The following is a 20128-nucleotide window of genomic DNA, read 5'->3' as shown; positions in this document are numbered from 1 at the left end:
TAAAAGCTCTAGTAAAGGAAATTGAGGTGAGTGTAGAACACCTTGGAACATCCACCAGTTGGATCCAGACTTGAAGCCAGGTGACTGAGAGCTCAGCAGAATCATAGAATGTCCCAAGCTGGAAGGGACATAAGGGCCCATTTTATACCTATCTGTGTGATAGTCACAAACACAGGGTAACTTGACAAAGCTGTGTAGAGGCTTAGTGTATATGCGTGCAAACACGGAAGATACTGACGTTCAAGAGATACTAGGTAGTATTTAATTGCATATGTGTGAGTATTTATGTGGGGAAAAAAAAAAGGAAGATACTTTGCATTTCTAGAATCTTACATCAATTCAACTTATCAATTAGCTAGTTATTAACTAATTAAATTAACTAGTATTAACAAGTTACTGTTTCTAGATTGAAATCAAGCACTTGTTTAGGGATAAGAATAGAGAAACAATTGCTCAAACATACAGTATGACTGTAAGAATTTTGCATAGCTCTTTCACAGTGACACTTATGAAAAGAAAAGCTTGTCTAACAAGCGTGAATTGGATTTTTGATTTCTTTTAAATGCTTAAATGATTTTCAGTTCATATAAGTAAGTTTTCCCCCAGATGAGCCTTTGAACAAAATGCAGGAAATAAAGATACTTATCTCTGGTTCTGATCTCTAGCTTCATCGTGCCTTTACATTCATGAAGACATCGTCTTAGTGATCAATTACAGTGTTCACAGGCATTCAAGAAAATACTAAGGCTGCTTTATAATTTATTTTTAATATTTACTGTCATTAGGGAAATTAACCTGAAATTTACACATGAAAGTATTAGTGATGTGAGACAGTAGCTTGACTAGCTCAAAGAAGAGGCACTGGGCTTTGTTTTGAAGATAAGACATAAGCAGTAGTTGTTCATGTGCATGAAAAATAATAGAAATCTAGAGCAGATCATAAGGGCTTCTCTGAGTATGAAAGAATCAGGCACAGTATATTCAGTAGTCTCAGTGAGTATACAGAGAGGGTGCATTTCAACTTTTTACTAACATCTCCTTTATAGGTTTCCAAAACTAATGTTGCACTGAAAATTTTTAAACCGTAGCAGGAACAGGGCTCTTCTGGATGCAAGAAACAAAATAATGAATAGGAATTCATTCTTACACTGTATCAGGGCCTCTTTATCATCTCCCATAGGAAACATACGCTCATGTCTGTGTTTGTCTTCATGGTGCTGTACAGGTGTCTGTTTTTATTTTTTCTCTTTAGATGTGGCAGGGTTTCTATTTGCACAATGCAGCTGCAAGGAGCAGTGACAGTCAAGCTTTTTTTTTTTTCCCTTGGAAAAGCAGTATTTTCACACACAGAGGGGAGCAGATATAGGGAGACCAACTTCTCTTGTCTCCCTGTTGGGAGCTGCAAAGCAAGACCTGTAGCTAGGCACTGTCTTCTTTCCAGCTCTCTGTGTGCAATGCTGGCAAAAGTGCAGGGCAGGGACTAATCCCCTCGGAATGCAGCAATTATCACTAAATAAGTATTAATTGCTGCATGCCAAGGGGATTAGCACAGTTGAGCCCAATTATAGCAAAGCAGAGCTTTGCTGTAAAGCGCTCTGGTGCATTGAAATGCGGTGAGGCAATATAGGACTGTCACTCCTCGACAATTTGTCAATAGAAATCGTGGGCTTACATACTGTAAACAGCAATTTCATTTTCTTTTCAGTGTATTGGTCTAGTGCATAAATGGTGTGCCTTGCTGGGGGCTACAGCGTTCTCATCAGAGAAAATTGTTGCTTATTTAACATCCATTATCTTTGTGAGAACATCTCCAAAACCGATTTTGATACTTGTAGTGTTAGTTCTGGCGCTATAACTGATTCCCTGCTGAATCAGGGGCAAGACTCTGCAATCTGGATTCTCCCGTCTCCTCCATCAGGTCGGCCAGCTCCGCCATCAGGTGATGTAGGTATTAATTTTGCCTGCAAGTACTAACTGTATCAAATTGGCTTAGGAGAACTTTTGATAACTGACCTGTTCCCAGTCCCATCAGTCTGCAGTGATGATTACAGGCAAGCTCTCTGTGGTAGCAGTACATGAGCCAGAGGGCAGTGTGTAGTTATTTTTTAATCCTCAGCTTGACTGTGGTTTGTTTTCTAGTTTTCATTTATTTCCTGTTAAAACTGCAAACCCTGCTGCTTTTTTTTTTCTTGCTTTTTTTTTTTTTTTTTTTTCCTTCAGTCAAAGCATAACCAGTAAGTATGAAAAAGGAATGCATCTGGGATGAATCAGCCCCTTGCATTAGAGCAGTTCCAGGATTTCTTGTGTCCAGAGAAAGAAGGGCATATTGATGCACAGAACCAGCTGAATGCGTGCCTGATCTATTTTATGAAAGGTGTTATACTTTATAGATAATGAGCTGCGCCTTAACCTGCATTAAACACAATGGAGTTGTATTTGGGGATCACCTCAATTCCCCGCCCTATTCTGTTTCAGGAACCATAGATAAAATCTTGTGGTCTTCCCAGCACAGGAGAGTAACTCTCGAAATGTGCTTTCTTCCACCAACATGTTTAGATAAAGAGTTCAGTTAGCTGAGAGCTAACTCGAGACTTCGGAAGAGCTTCCTGACCCATCAGGGAAGTCTTCATGTCTCTCACATGGCTTTGTCTGATCTGAGAATAACTGCTGGTTCAGCTGAATTAGGGTTGGCTGTAGTCTCTAGTCGAGTGTTATCAAGGTTATTAGGAAATGTGTAAACTGAGTCGTTTAAATTGTTGGTTAAAAACACATGTATGAGTTTGTCTAACACACAACATAGGTAGGAGCTGCCAAAATGTTATCCGTGCTGTGTAGTTCCTAGAGACTAAACAAGCTCAAAATATGGTGGCAGAATAAGAAAATGATTTCTCATAGTGCAATCACAAGATGTGAAGACAGGGTCAATTTTTCCTAGAGAACAGACCGCTTCCCCTTTATCTGCACTCCTCAACTGCATGTGATTTGCATCTCCAAGGTTATATTTGTTTAGAGAATAACTCATAATGCAAGTGTGATTGCTCTTTTGTATACAATTGTATTTTGGTTATTGTATTTCAGTTATTGTATTTTGATTAGGATGATATGCTTGCCTCCATGTAAAAGATGAGGGATTGGAAGAGAGAATTTCTAGGAGCACTATCATGCAAAGCCTTTTTTTCTTCTCTACCCACAGTTCTAAATGAAGTCCATTTCTCTGACCTTTCCCTAACTAGACATCAAAACACACTGACCCAACTGCTGTTCTCCCAGTGTGCCTACTGTTGCCATTAATCTTCCTTTCTTATACAGCTCTTCATTCCTTTTCCTTACCTTTGGCCTCAACTCTTTATTCAAAGTGATAATTTGCTGGCTCTCTGCCTGAGGGAGAAGCTGTGATCAATAACAGGAGGAGACAGGGGTCAGCAGAATAGTGATGAGCAGTGCCATTTGCTCCTCTGAAGGCGTTGGTACCCAAAAATATCAATAACTGGTATGATATTATTTTCACTTTTGGATAAGGTGCCAGTGAGATTTAGATAGCCTGCAGTGAAAGCAGGGCTCTTATTCTGCTCACTAACTTTATTTCAGTCTTCCTTTATGTAGTAAAGTGGACAGAGAGAGCTTTATTCAGCTTCCACTGGAATACAGACCATGTACCCGTGTACCTGAGTGCAGCCAGTTCTGGATCTGGCACACCTCTTCCAACTCCAGCATGTGAGGTGGCTCTCACGAGCTGTGCTTTGCCCACTGCCTGACAACGAGCGACTGCATCTCCAGCTTCCTCTTTTAGCATCTGGGGTTGAAAAGCTGCTCAGGAAACCCTTGCTGAGGCTAAGAGAGGGCAGACACTCAGCAGTACTATCCATGTACTGCAGAATGGCATGCAGCACTAGTAATATTAGTGCTAATTATTTTGGTATTGAATGGTACCGTATATAATAGTTACTAAATAAAAGAATTATGCTGTGTTATCGATATATTAGCCTTCCTTATTCCAGACTGCAAGGTGATGTATTTCTTGGTCTCCATATTCCAAGAATTTCAATTTACTTGGCTTTTGAAAGACCTTACTTCTTATATGCACAGTAATTCACACCTTGTCAGTCATCTTCAGAATACTGGGAAACAGAGATCACCCATCCTGTTCCCATATCTGCTGGGGATGTTGCAGATTCCTTTTTCTTATTTCAAAGAATCAGAAATGAAAAAAAAACCCACCATTTTTCATTAAGATACCTGTGCTCCTTCCCACCCTAAGCTCTCATCCTGAAATATATTAAATAGCATTCCGCGGTCTTTGAGCCCATTATATTTGATTTAGGGGAAGGTTTACTTTTCAGTTTTAAGGTGCATCTTAGTCATGTTTTCAGGCTTCTCTTATTCACAGTTGTCTAAAATTTACTCATTATTTCTGGTTATAAAAGTGAAAAATTTTATTTGCATTTGAAAAAGTTAATGTGATTTTTTAATTTTTTTGGTTTTTCCCCCCCAAAGTGAGAGCTGGCATCATGCTGAAGAGGTTTTTTTTGTTTGTTTGTTTGTTTGTTTTTTGGGGGGGGGGATTCTTGACTTGACTTCCTTAATTTCTTCATCTGTAAAAGCTTAACTCCTTCAGCTTTGTAACACTAATTTCAGAAGTACATTGAGGTCCTCAAGTAAAAGCATAACAAAATAATATTGTTAAATCATTTTCTTGTGTCTTGTCAGCTCATAGCACAGTGCATTCTCCAGAGTGATATTTGCCAGGTTAATGTTTAAGTGTGCTTTTTCTGTTACCTGTGTGGCTTCCACCCCTGCCTACTGAATGTTGCTTTAATACTGTTAGATGTGATCACAAGCTTAGTTCTGTAAAGAAACAAGCATTATGACTCTCCTGACTCAGTCTGCCTCTCACCACCACCTCTCCTCAACAACTTGTGACCTGGGGGGTTAACATCTACCCAGGAAAACAAAGGAGACTCAAACACAACCTGCTCCTACCTGTAGTTTTGTGCAGGCACCCACAAAGATCTTATTAGTACCTTCAGAGCAGGGCTAAGAAACGAGGGCATTTTCACTTTCACATGGGGCTGCTGGGTAAGTCAGTCAGCACGTGCACATGTGCTTCAAATGAGCCACATAACCCACAGCAGCGTGCCTGGCCACCTGGCCCCACAGAGGGAGGGCTGAGGGTGTGAAATGGCCCAGAGAGCAAAAGAGGTTTAGGAAAATGTGGAGGATGCCACAGCAATTGCACTGGATGGAGAATGTGGACTTGCACGAAATGAAGATTCACAAACACTGTAGCTGTGCAGAGCTGCTCTGTTTTGTGTTGCTCTGGGTGCTGTATCAATGCCTACAGTATGGGGCTGAAAATTCCTGTAAATTCAAGGATGCATCCAGATTGTTTCTAACCATGCACAATCAAAGTTCTTTACTGTGAGAGTGGTGAGGCGCTGGAACAGGCTGCCTACAGAGGCTGTGGATGCCCCGTCCCTGGAGGTGTTCAAGGCCAGGTTGGATGGGACCCTGGGCAGCCTGGTCTAGCATTAAATGGGGAGGTTGGTGGCCCTGCATGTGGCAGGAGGGTTGGAGATTCATGATCCTCGAGGTCCTTTCCAACCCTGGCCATTCTGTGTGATTCTGTGATCTGTGGTGATCCATTGCAGTATCTCACTAGAGAACAGCTTTGAGCAGCAGAAGGCTGAATCCCGTGCCCTGCTTAGTCTGTAGGTGTGGTGCCCAGTTTCCTGTGTCAGACCTCGCAGAGGAGATGCGTGCTGTGCTCTCTCACAGAGACAGCCCGGTGCTCCACTCTGCAGGCTGCTCTGCCTCTGAGGACAAAATGGCTCCAGAGTACTGCACACACAGTTTTTCTCACAATACAAAGATGTGGTATGTTCACATCAAAAGATTCCTCTGTTCAGTTACATACAGCTGAATGAGGCAGGCAATGCCAGCTGTGACAGTGCTTCATGTCTTGTGGACACTGTAAAGGCATGTGGAATCCAGTTCTACTGTGTTGCAGGCTGTTGTCTAGCCCTGAGAGTGCAACAATTTTCAGCGGCTAATGTGAAGTCTGTATTTTAATCAGAGCTTTAAAATGAGGTTGATGCCTTTACAAGTGTAATTAAGCTACCTCACTGACAGTGGCTGCTGCTTATAATGCACACTGGGCACAGTTGTGTTGCTTTTGAAGCTGGACTGAATTTGTGCACACTTTCTAGAACCCTCTGAGAGCTGCTGAATTGCAGAATGGCCCTAGCAACCATCAGAGTTTTTAAAAAGTCCTGTGAAAAGAAGAATACCAAAGAAAACCCCACGCTGAGGCATCAATACCAAGAATGTAAAACCCAGACCTCAGAAGCTGCGAGGGAGAGGAAGATGCATGCGTTTTGGGGTGGCTGCCAGCAGGTGGACTCTGAAAGGCCTTATAGAAGCAGTGCTTCCTGCGGAGGCAAGCAGAAGATACCAGCCCGTGGAGGTGCCTTCCTTCCCCATCATTCTGTACTACGCACCCCAGCACGGCCTGCTGGAGCAAGATGAAGTGGAAGAGGATTGCTGTCTTTGTCACCTTGCAGGCGCAGCTCCCATTTACAGGTAAGGCAGGATTTTATTTGATGAGGCACTCTTTTAAAACTTTTTTAAGGTGAGGGAAGAGCATGATGCTGCGTGGTAAATTCCCCAGCCCTGTGTTTGCAGGGGGGTATGTTGAATCTCAACCACGTCCATCCCTCTAGTTGCAGTTAGTGATGGGCTGGGGCCGTAGGACTGGTCCAGTCTGACAGCCCTTGTTGCAAAGATGTCCTCTGGTGGGTGGGAAGGAAGGTCACCGCTGGCAGTGAGGCCAGTGCTTTGAGCCATAAACAAAATCTTAGCCCTCACCTGGGCAGCATTCCCTGGGATTTAAAGGGAGATATTTGATACAAAAATGAAAATGTAGTTACTTTCGGTAATCAGCACAAGAGATTATCTCAGTGAATTCAGATTAAGTTAGAGCCACGTTGTTCACAACAGGACGTTGGTGGTTGGAGGTAGTGTGTGGCAGAGCCAGCGGGCTGAGTATACAGGAACATACGTCAAGATACAAGGGATAGAATCCTTCCCTTTGTGTCTTTACCCCAGTGATTGTGATCTCTGGACACAGTAAAATGAAAATGCTTTTATATATTGATTTGTGATGACGTACGTGTTGGCCCTGCTTGGACAGAAAGTGAGGCTGTTTTGGTGTGCCCAAATCTTCAGAAGTCACACTCATTTTAGGAGATATGTACATTCACACATCTTTGTAGCTTAGGAGTTCAAAAGAGCAAGAAAACTGAATGTAGATCCAGGGAGGACCAGGGCATAGGCCTGTGTCTGGGGAAGTCAGCAACAGCGAGATACGGGTAGGCCACATTTGTGCTTGTATTAAATTCCTCTGGAAGAGTATGCACTAAGTGTGCTTAACAAACACACAGTTGCTGCTCTAAAGAGCTTTGGAGACTGCAGTGAAATTTTAGTAAAACGTTTTCTGGAGATCAGAGAAGCATCTCACAACCATATGTGGCATTAGTTCTGGTAGTTTGTGGAGATCGTTTCAGGAGGGCTTTAAGTAGAATAACATTCTCTGCGGTGAGTATGCCTTCTGTTTGTCTACATTTAACAAGCTATGTCCCTTTGTGATACTTAAGTGCCTTTTATATATTGTTTTGTATGCACAGGTGTGGGTGTGAGATGTAAACAGACAGTAGAAACTCCTTTTCCTTCATCTTTGAGAAGCGCTTTTGAAATGTATGCAACTTTAAGATTTCTCAAGAAAAGAATATTTTATTTTATAGGTTTATGGAGTTATGGGGATCACTTCAGACACATTTTAAGCTAGAAATACTTTTTTGCATTTTTTTTCTTCTATTCTGTTCAACATATCGGAACTCTGGTTTCCTATCTGTAATTTTTTTTGTTAGAACACTTACTGAGAAAATATGTAGTACTTTGCAGATGGCTGAATCCAGCCCTGTAAGTGTCTCTTGTGAAAAGCTTTTGGAGTATTCACACTTACAAAGAATAGATGAGATTGAATTTTGAACAAGCTACAGCTGCCATTGTTTTGAGGTGGTTGCCTATGAATTTGAGGGGAAGTGTTTTTCACTGGGTAACTACAGTAGTTTGAAGAGTTGTAGTATTTAAAAGAAAAGTAACGCAAAATTTGTGGAATTGTTGCTGTGTTATTGATGCAAAATACACAGACGCAAACATGTAAGATAATCAGGAACTTAGCTCAAAGACGAGACTGAACAGATGAGGTTTTTCAGCTCCACCAGAACAAATGCAGAGATCTGCTGCTGCCTGGAGTGTTTTTCAAGCCTTTTTAACATGAAGTAAAATTCCAGAAAGTTTTCATGAACAAGCTAAGAGTGGATGGAAGTTTGGTAAACTGCATACCACTTTGCAGTGAATTCATTTCCACTTCACTGTAATGCATTTTGTTCTTGCTCTCCAAGCAATCAAACTGAAGGCTGGGACTGATAGACTTGTGATGACTTTGCTTTGATCTTTTGAATACTGAAGTACGTATGTCAGGCAAGAGAAACATTTTGTTTTCAAATAAATAACTGTAGATGGAACACAACTTCTGAATCTGATTTGTTGAGTTACTAACGTTCACCACACATTTCAGAATCCTTGACTTTGAGCAAGTACGGACAAGTTTTATTGTGTACATGTTTATTTTTCTGTGTGGTCCCCATCCAGGGTGCAAAAGTGTAGCTCTCAAAGTCTAGTTGAGATCTTTCTACAACCTCTCTATTCAAAAGTATCTAGATATTAATCTTGGCAGATAATTTGATTGATTGTCTTGTTCTTTGATACACAAGAAGAACATTAAAAGACTACACAAATATGACAATCAGAATGGTAGAAATCTTTGTATAGTTTACAGAGCTTTTAGTCGGAAGCATGACGTTCTAAATGACAGTAGGTCAGTGCTGATGAGATGGCGTTTTGATTTTTATAAATACACAGCATCCCCTTATGTACATAAATACATATATACGTATACAAATATGTGTGCAAGCAGTCTGCAAGTTCAGCCTTTCCCTGTTTTTCACAAAATCGCTGTTGTGAGAATTATGTGTTCAACAAAATTGGTCAGTGCACATTTTTTGCTGGCTCTGCAGAAACTAAAATATGTCAGCCATTGACAGAGATTACTTGCACAGCTTATTTTCACAGTATTTTTCTGCTCTGCATAATTGGCCTCTGCCCAATGGGGGCCACGCTATCGGGAGCTTTTTCTAATCAGTTAATGGGCAGGATGATTAAACAGACAGATTGCGGGTGTTAGGGTTCATTTTACACCTTCCTTTTCGTAAGATGACTTAGCAGATCTGCAAACTACAAGACTTGTAAACTTTAAGTTGTTTACAAGACCCTCGGAATACCCAAGCAAATAAACCCAAAAAATTCTGGCTGCTACCCACACATCCTTGTCCCTGGTCTGTTAAGGTCTCCTAGCTGAATTTTTGTTAGACCTTGAGGGGATGGAAAAAAAATTCAAAAGGCTTATTTTTACTTGTTTTATTTCCCATTTCTCTTCCCTATTCACAGCGACTCATTAATAATTCATGTAAAAAAACCCTATGAACTGGCACACTAGCAAATGGAACAAAATGTAGGCAAATGTAGCTTTTCTTTGTAAAGGGCCGTTTGTCGAGCTCTTGCAGTGCTCTAGTCAATTCTCCAATGCTTGTTAGAGAATAAGAGATTTCCATCGGAACTTTTCCAAGCAAAATTCCTAACGAGTGAAGTAGCAAGTTAATTATTGCGTTCCTTTTGTTGTTTTTCACGTACACTAGAGAGAATTTTCTGAAATTGTATTCCATATATTTGTTCTGTCAGAGTACGAATATGCAAATATCAAATAAGACACCGTGGATTAAAAGCTAGAGTCGGGGGAAACATAGGAGGTTCTCTGGCAGTTTATAGGGGACAAGAGCTTGATTTATGAAGGAATGTCCACATCAGGGACAGTTTTGGCAATAAATTTCTGTTACTTGTGCAAACTTGAATTGTGACTAGCGCCATTCTTAAGCTCATAAATAAATAGTTTTCCTATCTTCAAGCTGTAACCAAACTCCTTTTACAAGTGAAAGAAAAAAAGAATTATTGGAAAAATTGCAGATGGATGCCAAATCTTTCCTCCCCTCCAGTTTATCGTATATTTCAACGACTATATGTAGGATTATACAGTGTATTGGCTGTTCAGTCTATAAAATTGATCATCTTTTTATGGTGGCATGAATGAAGATACAGCTTCTTAAAGATACTCATAAAATATTGATCCCGCTAGAAGTATTTATTTTGTATGTATGTGTAGCTGTATGTTTATTGTTCATTTTCAGTGTTCTGCTGATGTGATTTCAGTTAACATCTAAAATAAAGTTTTGTTGCTGTTCCTCTTTAGCATTAAGAAAACAGTTTTGGCTGTTCCAAAGACTTTAAAGAAGATTTAAAGAGATTTTGTTGTGTTGTATTTTATTTTATTTTATTTTATTTTTTTCTGATTTGAACTGGTGTATGATGTGAATAAGTTCTGCTTCTTCAAAAAATAAAGGGTATTTTCAGCTTTTAAAATATCATAGTCCGGATCAGTTTTCTACAGGAGAGCAATGGAAGGATTTAACTCCACCTTATCCTGTGCAACTGATCAGTAGCTTCATATGTAACTTAGGTCAAATACATGTGCAGATGAGCTCAGTTTGCCGTAATTCAGTCTATCTGTTCAAGTACACAAATCAAGAGACAGTGAAAATGCATATATGTAGCCACATGCAGTGGATATGTCCATCTTTTTAAAGGTTAAACTTACAGAGATATGGTTCTTTCACTCTTGACAATTTGGATATTAAAAATAGGAGTGAAAACATTTAGCTCCTAAACATTGAAGTTGCAAGCGCTGGTGTCTATACAAGTTCTGTTTATGGATTAGAAATCATTTTAATATTTGAACCATATAGCCTGGAAATGTTTGAATCCCTACAAGTTTCCTAGGAATAAAATGTCAACCTTCAGAAGCTCTGTATGTATTTTGTTCCAAGTACTTCATTATGTTTATTTCAAATCTTCCCATCTTGCTTTATTTCTTATTGGAACTGGTGGCAGTTGGGCAGGACAAACAACGATATACAGAATAAAAGAGAAGAACTGAGAAAGATGGGAGTTTTCCGTCTCCACATGCTTATTGTATATGAGAGTATGTTAAACATAGTGCTTTTAGTAAACGGGTTGCTGAGCCCAATGAAATGTTAGGACTGTTTGCCCCATTTCTTTCCAATAATGTAATCACAGTGAAAACTTCCATCTCCCTGTCCTGACTGATGCTCACCTACGTCCTGATTCTTTTGGAATCAAAACACTTTTTGAAAACTCGTATTTCTGATTGATGGAGAAGCCATGAAGTTAATGCTTAACTCTACAAAAGCTCAGGTAATGTGGAGGTGATGCTAAATTACAACTAGGTGGAAGTTGATGAGGAAAAAGGGTTGGAAAATTGTCAACAAATCATAGCATGCAGTAAGTTGAGGTTGTGGCTCTGTCATCAACACGTGTGGCTTTATAAGAAATTTTACCCTATTTGATTTACTTACAATTCAAGCAGTTGTCTTCGGTGAAAACATTAATTTTCACTGCTAAGATGCTTTCTTATTTTTCTGCTTGTTTTAATTTGCATTTTCAAACCTGCATGACACCAGAAAGAGAAAAAGGGCTTAACAGCTAGATAGCTGGTAACTTTTTTTTTTGGCATTGCTTGCGGTTAATGAGAACTGAAAATAGCTTCTTGGTCAAATAGCATATAGAACATGTAGAACCAAAGAACACTTAAAAAGAAGCTTTCCTAGGTGCCCTGAAATTTCAATCTCAAAAAAAAAAAAAAGCCACATACTTTATTACGCGTGTTAAAAACTAATAATTTAAAAAATAGCAAGTAATGAACTGAAACACTTTCCTAATGGAGTAAGATGTGATATCCAGGAAATTAATAAATATCACAGTACTAATTTTTGTGGTATGTTATTTAATTCTAAGTAAGCTGCTCAATAAAGGAAAGAGCTACCTGATGAGAAAAACCTTTTGCTGATTGTTTATCCAGGTTTTATATCCAATTTATTCCAGCTAGGAGCATGAGTGTTTTGTATTCATTTAACTTAAAACGTTGCTGTCATCTGTATGACAGCCAAACCTTAAATAAACAATGTCAAATATTTATAGAAATGCTTCCCAAATACTGACTGCATAAGTTTGCCTTATAAATTCATTCGAATTCCTCATGTTGTACATCTTGTCACAAAGTAAACTGAGGCTTAGAGGAGGGAAAAGAGAAAAATGTCCAGTAGGTAATTAGCTGGATGAGAGCATGCCCTTATTGTTACACCGATCTTGCAAGCGAATCAAAATACCTTTTTGCAGACATTGATGTATGGGGGCAGCGCCGAAACTGGTAAGGTTCTTCAGTTAAAGGTATTTATTTAGAATTATCTAATACAGAAAATTGGCTCAAACTATAAATTAACATATGATAATTCATTACTTTCTCAGGTCAATTTGAAGCGAGGGTTTTGTATAATGTGAAAATACTAGTTCTAAATATTCTTGGCACGCATTAGTTTCTTGAAAGCGATCAACCTCCTATAGTTAGGTACTGCACATTCCTGGCTATCCAGTGTTGTTTTGTCATTCAGAAATAGCTGGATGGTTTGAGTGATGATTTTTAAAAGTATAATTAAACTGAGCGCCTGGGATGAGACTTTATAGCTCGTAGTCAATACAAAACCTTTACAATGGAAGTTTTTGAATGACACCCAGTTATACATTAGATCCTTACAATACTATTATTTTCTTTTTTCCTTTTTTTCTTTTCATATATTGGCAAGCTTCAGTCAGAAAACCGACATCCAGTCTTTGGTGGGAAAACTCTTTTCTGTCTCTACTTTGTATTAATTATTGCAATTTACCTTGTTTCCCGTCTAACCATGTAAAACTGAATGCAGTAAAGAAGTCTTAACAGGACTCTCTGGAGTAATAGCTCCTTTCTTCTGAGTTTCTCTCTCTATTGTGAGAATTTACAGAACTCACAGTATCATTGTTTTGCACTCTTACATAAGCAAGGCAATTTTGGCAGTGGTTTGTGCAAGCACACAGGTGCAGTTATGAGGAAACGTGGAATGAAACTCTGCAAGTTTCACTAGGAACCAAATTGTGAAGGAAGGAAAATAGGATACAGAGGGAGTAATATTTAGTATTTGATACCTTGTTAAAAAAAAGTCTACCTTCACTAAGGGCAGTTGGTTTCTGAGAAGGAAGCAAACAATTCTGTGAATTACTCTTAGTTCATATGTTCATGAAAGGTCTTCTAACAGATTGCTTCTTATAAGTTTTTAAAGGGTGTTATTTCAGTTCTGCAGATTTCTTCCTAACAACTTGCTACTGATTTTCAATATTGAGTTGCTATTCTATATTATTTTATGGTTTATTCCCTCAGGTATCATACCTGACCAGGAATAAGTTGTACAGGTGAACTCATTCTTGAAGGCTTAATCATTACAGGCTGGAACTTGTTCAGGGAATTTGTCAAAAGGATTTTCAGGAGAGATATGTGGGAATGATGCTCTAGAAAGTAACGTAAGTACACATTTTTCTGTTGTGTTTTTTCTTCACATTTCTCAGGAAGTGTTAATATTCTTGCTGTTAATATTACTTTGACATATGATATGAAGAGTTACAAATACAGCACAGCCAAAATAATCCATGTGATAGCTGAGTGACTTTGGATGCTTACATTAGCAGTAGGTTTGACTTCATGTTTATTACCTGCAGTTTTTTCTCCTATTGCCTGTGACATACTCTTCATTACTAATGGTATTCTTTTTCTTTTGATCTCTCCCTGGAAGTTCAGCCTATCTATATGTATGTTTGCTGGGGACTGCTCTGACGAATAGGATATACCAATGAAATTTTGCAGATAGTGAGCTTGAAGAGTTTTGGTGAAAGTAAATAAAATTAAACCTCAATTTAAAAAAAAAATCTCTTAATTTCTTTTTCTTGAGAAGGAAGAGGAGCAATATTCAATTTCAAGTGGCTTGATTTTTAACTTCTTGAAACTCCTGATCTTCTATGTATAAGACTGAGCATTTGTGTATTTCGAGAGTAACCACACCTAATAGACCAGAAGAGGTAAGCAAGGTTAACCAATCTGGATTTCTAGATGGAGATCAGATGTCATTTCAGTTTCTTTTTTAAAAATGAAAATCTAATCTAAAAATCTTTTATGTAAAAGCCCTCTGGAATTTAGCTTTGTGGATTGCTTTTTCAATGCCCATTATGACAGATGGCTTCCACTTTCTGCATCAGGCTCAATTACAGCTTGCTTGCTGAGAATGTGGTTTTCTTTTTTCCCACAGCAAATGATGAATAATTTTATTAAAACCAGCAGAACATTGTCCATTTTCTTTATACATAAATTTTGTGAGAGATCTCAAAGGTGTCATTTAAGGCGGCTGCTTCATACAATTAGCAATGCTTCCTTAGATGTGACCTAGATGTCTGATGAAGGCTGCTTGTAACTTCACAATGTAATCCATCCCCAAAACTCTGAAAATAACTGCAGATCTTCATGAGCGGTTTGGGGTTTTTGGCTTATTTGTTTATTTTTGTGCTGCTGTGTGGGTTTTTTGTTTTTTGCTTTTTGTTTTTAAGAATTTTGCCCAAAATATGACAAGAAAAGTCGTGCGTATTTGATACATTACTTGATCTTTTTTCTGAGGGTGCATTTTTGATCACATCTTTGATTGTATCTCCGTGATCCAAATGATTAAAAAAATGGAGATTCCCATTATATTATTTCTCTCTCCAGAGGAAACAGATTTAATTTACACCTTTTTGAATTCCGTTAAGTTTCAGATGCTTCTGGTACCAGTGTGAACTGGGCAGAACTGGAATTATCATCGTCCTGTCTTTCCACACAGCAAAATTAAGCTTTTTTCTTCTAATAAGTCAGATGTTACTTTACTACTTGCCTCAAAACCCAGCAGTGCTATAAAGCATTTGCTGCTGCTGTTAGGTATGTCTCTTCTGACCGAAAAGCAGCAGATTTTCAGGCTTTTTTTTTTTTTTTTTTAACTCTCTTGAAGCAGTAGCTATGAAGCTTCAACCCTATCTCATTGTAACATCTTTTCCAAGATGTTTTTATCTGATTTTATCTTTCTCAGCTGCAAAGAAGTAGCTAACAGGTTTGCCTCCTTTCTCTCTTGCTCTTCTTTTTATATCTTGGGCCAAATGTCTGTTTGTTAGACATGATGGTTTTAGTAAATCAAATACCAGGTTTAAAATTAAACTTCAGGAGAAGCAGTTTTTTGATTCTACTGTACTTCTCAAGATTTTTGTTCCTTGTTTTCCACTGGAATAAACCAAAGCCTTCCAAAGTTTGTTGTTTTTTTTTTTTTTTTTTTTCCTGAGATGCCAAGCAGTCTAATTAGCAATTAGTCTTTTGTGTTTGGGAAGAGGGAAACCCAGTTTCAGGTCCTTGGTCTGTCTGACTCAGAGCAGGAGCTTGACTGGGACTCCCATGTGCTAAGCTAGTGAAGAGATAACTCAGTGGTATTGATGAGAAATTCTGAAGGGAGACCAGAAACATTCCCCAACCCTTGTGTCATCAGAATTTGTCATGTGAAATGTTTCTGATGATCTGCTGTTATCTAGTCAAATGTATGTATTTTTAAAAAATGGTTTTGGTTTCAGTAATAGTATTTTATGGAGTCAGTTTAATCCTTTGCAGTCAATGGAATACGTGCATTTTTGCTCTGGAGAAGAGTTAGCAATGCCCTTGCTGGTCTTAAGAAGCCTTATACTGAGGGTCAGCATTACACAGGGCAGTGTGTACCTGGGAGTTTCCCCACCCATCCTTACATGAATTGTGCTCTCTCCAGTAGTGACTGTATTTCAGCCACAGCATAACCCTGAGCCGGCTTCCGTGTGTGACTTTGTCTTCAAAATGCAGCGTAGAGCATGTTCTCTGTGTTCTCTTATCCAGATATATATAAACAACTTAAATATGAGTATCAATAACATCTGCTTGTACGTTGATGATCCTCCAATTCTGAAAGCATGTAGGACTGTAAGATTTAGAAGGTCCTAAGCTGCTGAATTTGTAGGGTACGTAAGAACCTGTGGGTGCTAACAACATGGAACTGGAAGTAGCAATCTGAGAAAGCCCAGCATGTGCACAAGCTATCTGGAGCAATAAAGGAGGACTTAAAGCATCTAAAAAGATTTGGATGAGTAGCTTCATGTCTAAATATGCTGTAGCTGTAAAGTGGTCAAAATATTTAATTTCTGTCAAACTTCCCGCTTCTAAAAGGGCCACATTAATGTTCTAGAAAGTGCTGCTTATTTAAACATATCTGACTTCCAATTAGTGTTCCTATTTAGGCAACTCTCAAGTGTTACTGGTAGGAGCTTTACTTCACACTAACTGGGTAAGCTTTTAGCAAACTGTTCAGTCCGATTTTTGCAGCTCACACAATGATTTATGCTGAAGGAAATACACCGCAGTCAGTTGATATAAAACCAATTTAGCTATGTTTCTGTGAGCCGCTGCTGCTTCCATAACAACTGCAGTACGCACAGACGTTTTGGAAAGGACACATTTCTCATTCTGTACCTTTAAATGCAGTGGGATCTTTGCCTCTTTTTAAATGTTGGGGTCATATTATAATAGAAACGTAGTAGTTTTCAGCTTCTTTTACATTTAGAAAGTATCTTGCACCCAAGAAAAAGAAAAAAGGCACCTCTAAGTAGCCATGTAAGCAGATTTTAATTGTCAATTTGCCTGCGTAAGTGGTTCTTTAAAGTGGTTTTATTAAGTCTGCAGTTAGGTATTTTATTCCTCACAGAAGTTTGGTTTGAATTTTGGGTGGTCCTGTGTGGAACCTGAAGTTGGGTTTGATGATCCTTGTTGGATTTCTTCCAGCTCTGGATATTTTGTGATTCTATGACTCCTAAAGCGGTGCTTCGTTTTGAAGTTTTTTATTGTCAGTGTTTTCCTGTTTAACTCCACGTCTGAATATTTTAAAAGCATCTTCTGGTGCTCTTTCTTTTTTATCAGATTAGGAAAATTGCTATTAAGACACCAGACAAAATTAATATGAATATAATGTAATCTTCAAATTGGGAAGAAAATTCTGACTTTCCTGACATCCTCAGTATTTTACAGATTTGTCCTCCCCTGCATGAATTAATGCTACTGCTTAGGTAAAGCAAAACCTACACACTGGTGCTCTTAATGTCGGTGCAACTCTTAGTATGGTGGTATTTGACCTGGCTACAATCTGAGCATTGCTGTTTAGAGACCACGGCACTGGGTTCACAAATTTATGTGAACAATTATTGCAGCCATCTTTTACTCCCATGAGAACACCGATCCTAGGACATGATGATTGTAATGCCTACATATCTCATTTAGACTAATTAAAACATACATTATTTTTAGTGGAAATAATCCTTGCTATGTCAGTGGATGTTGAAGCTCAGCTCTCAGCTGTCTATCTTCCTAGAACTGCCTGCTTCTTTCCTCATTGGTAGCTTCTGGCTACGGAGGACTTGCCCTACGCATTAACTATTAACCAAGCATCAAAGCGAGGACTTCCTTTGGGGATTGACTGCAGTTTATTTGCTCAATGTATGTAGCCTCTTTTGCCTCGGGCACAGAATAGAGCACCTCGGTCTTGAACTCCCTGGTCTTTGGCTTCTGAGAAGCCAAGTTGCCTAAGGGGAGCTATACTTCAGCAAAGCTTTTGTTCAGGATGTTCTGGCTTATACAGGGTAATATCTATAATGTGGCTTGGAAAATGCTCAGTGCATGGTGCTTATCTATTATCTGTGTGGTAGTATGTGAGAGCCAGAGGGGTGTGAGCTTGCCTGAAAGCTGCTTGAGATTTTATTTTTATTTTTTTCCAGAGCTGTCATTCTATTGAGCTTTTCAATCTTGGAGCCTTGAGCTGAGGAAGGGCGAGGAGGGGAAGCATGAAATATTTTGAAATAGGGCCCTAAAGGCAAGTGGCACTTTGAATGGAATTTACATATAGCTCATCAAAACATCACCTCTTCAACATCTGTATGTGGTATGTAAAAGAACACTCACTTGTATATTTGTGTAGGGGATTTGAGAGAGGTCATGACTGCTGTCTAAAATACACCAGGAGGAAAGAGGATGGAATAAAAATGAGTGTATGTTAGAACAAATAGATATAAACTAGTTGCTGAACTACATTAGAGGAATAGAAGTAGGTATTGGCACCATATGAAGAGCTTTGGCATAGATTGTTCTTAGGCAAGGGTAGTAGAATCTGATATTCAGGAGAAGCTTGCTGATTTTGTGGAATTTTATCACATGACTGTATGCAGGAGCAAAAGATAGTTAGCCGAGAAGGTCTTCTGCTTGTGTATTCAAGAGGTGCACAAGAATACACTATGATGTTTAATCAAGCACATTATAAGTGAATGGCCAGATAAAACTACAGACACTGCGCAAGTTGACTATGCACAAGTGTTTATGCAGAAAGCAATACAAAAATGTGCGAATGGGTTTGTATGGGTGCATTGCAAACAAATCTCTGCAAGCCCATTCAGTTCATATGTGCTATTTGGTATAGTAGCATGCAAATTAATTTCACTTCCATTACATAAGCTGTATATAAATGTAAATTTAATAAATAGGATGATCTTAAGCAAGTGTTTATTTAGCCTTATATCTGTATGTATTAAAATTACAAAACATTTTGATTTCATCTTTTCTATGATATACAGCATGTTGTTGGTGTTTGTGTTTTTGTTTTGTATTACGTGCACGCAGTCCAAGATGAGGGGCAAGAATGCTTTCTCAGCTGATGCCAGTAATAACAATATTTATCTTTTAGCTTGCATTTACTATTTCAAAGGCAGTGCGTGGTACTGCTGCTGGGACCTCCTCTGTTTCTGCCCTGCTTCATTTCTCTTGCTGTAGTATTACCAGGATTTTGTCTTTTAGAAGCAAGAGGCACAGGAATGACTTCCTCGTTGTTTACCTCCCCATTAGTGACACAGCTGAGATCTGTTGTCATACATGGTTATATCTATGAGATTGAGACAAAAATCTTTCTACACAAGGAAAGATATTGTACTGAGTGATGAGGAAAGAGTATGGTGCTGCTCTTGCTGTAAGGAACTATACAATTTATATATATTTTAGGTCTGTGTCCTGTTCACACTGCTTACCCAGAGGTGTTCATCATTGCTACTTCAGTTGCTTCTCCTCCAAGACAACCACTGTGGGTGGGTGAATTGTATGAGGTCACGGAGTGACCAATGCAAAGCAATGGAAGCATTGCTACTGTACTGTTTAACGGGTGGGATGTTGCCTTCATACCTAGCGTTGTGTATTGGGAGCTGACAACATGAATGCTACACCTAGCATATGAAATTAGCATAGGATGGATACACCAGGCTGTTGGCCATTATTAGCATCCCAGTATCAGAGCTGCAATATGAATAGGAATCTCCTGAAAGCCTCAGTGTAGACAGACTTTTTGTGAATGTGAACAGAAGGAAGCCCCTGTGCAAAATCAGTCAAATAATGCTGAAAAATTAGCTTCCTGATAGCTGTAATTACACTGCAGGTAAAACACATTTTGGTCTTGCAGTGTAAGCAGGACGATGAATTGTGTCTTAATCTGAATTACGTGATAACCTTTGATTCCGGTTGGGCTGTAACATCACTTGGGAATGTGGCTTGACATCACCTACACTGCAGAATAAACTGTGTTCCTAGCAGGATTTAGCAATTATCATTTCCTGAGTATATTCTCCTCTCCCAGTATAGATCTCTGTATCCTTCAATGCAATGGCGCTTGCTGCTAATCATACTACTTTTGTTAATTTAATAATTTTTTAGAATTTGGCAGTACTTCATGAGCATTAGCAGGTTCTTATGCTGCTATTCTGAGATACTGTGTTCTTGAAGTGAGTACTGTAATGTGGTAAATCAAATAACAAATGGGTAATTGCTTTTTATAAAATTTTGGGCAAAGCCCGGAATAGAAATACTAATTACTTTAGCTCTTAGCTGTGTTATGTTTCC

The 20128-nt window shown here is 38.8% G+C and overlaps 1 protein-coding gene across 1 annotated transcript in view; it reads left to right on the top strand.

Moving 5' to 3' along the window:
- Positions 1-6342: 6342 nt before the first annotated feature.
- The window catches only part of CD247 (CD247 molecule), a 47215-nt gene continuing 33429 nt past the window's right edge, over positions 6343-20128 (top strand). Inside the window, 2 exon segments of the mRNA XM_042868562.1 lie at positions 6343-6472; positions 6474-6579. Coding sequence (XP_042724496.1) covers positions 6368-6472; positions 6474-6579 — 211 coding nt within the window. The 5' untranslated portion in view covers positions 6343-6367.

The sequence above is a fragment of the Lagopus leucura genome, unplaced genomic scaffold, assembly GCF_019238085.1.
Source record: "Lagopus leucura isolate 7727_CA_CO unplaced genomic scaffold, USGS_WTPT01 Super-Scaffold_100001, whole genome shotgun sequence".
In the NCBI taxonomy this organism is placed as follows: Eukaryota; Metazoa; Chordata; class Aves; order Galliformes; family Phasianidae; genus Lagopus; species Lagopus leucura.
The sequence above is the reverse complement of the archived record's forward strand: the minus strand, read 5'-3'. Positions and strand labels throughout refer to the sequence as shown.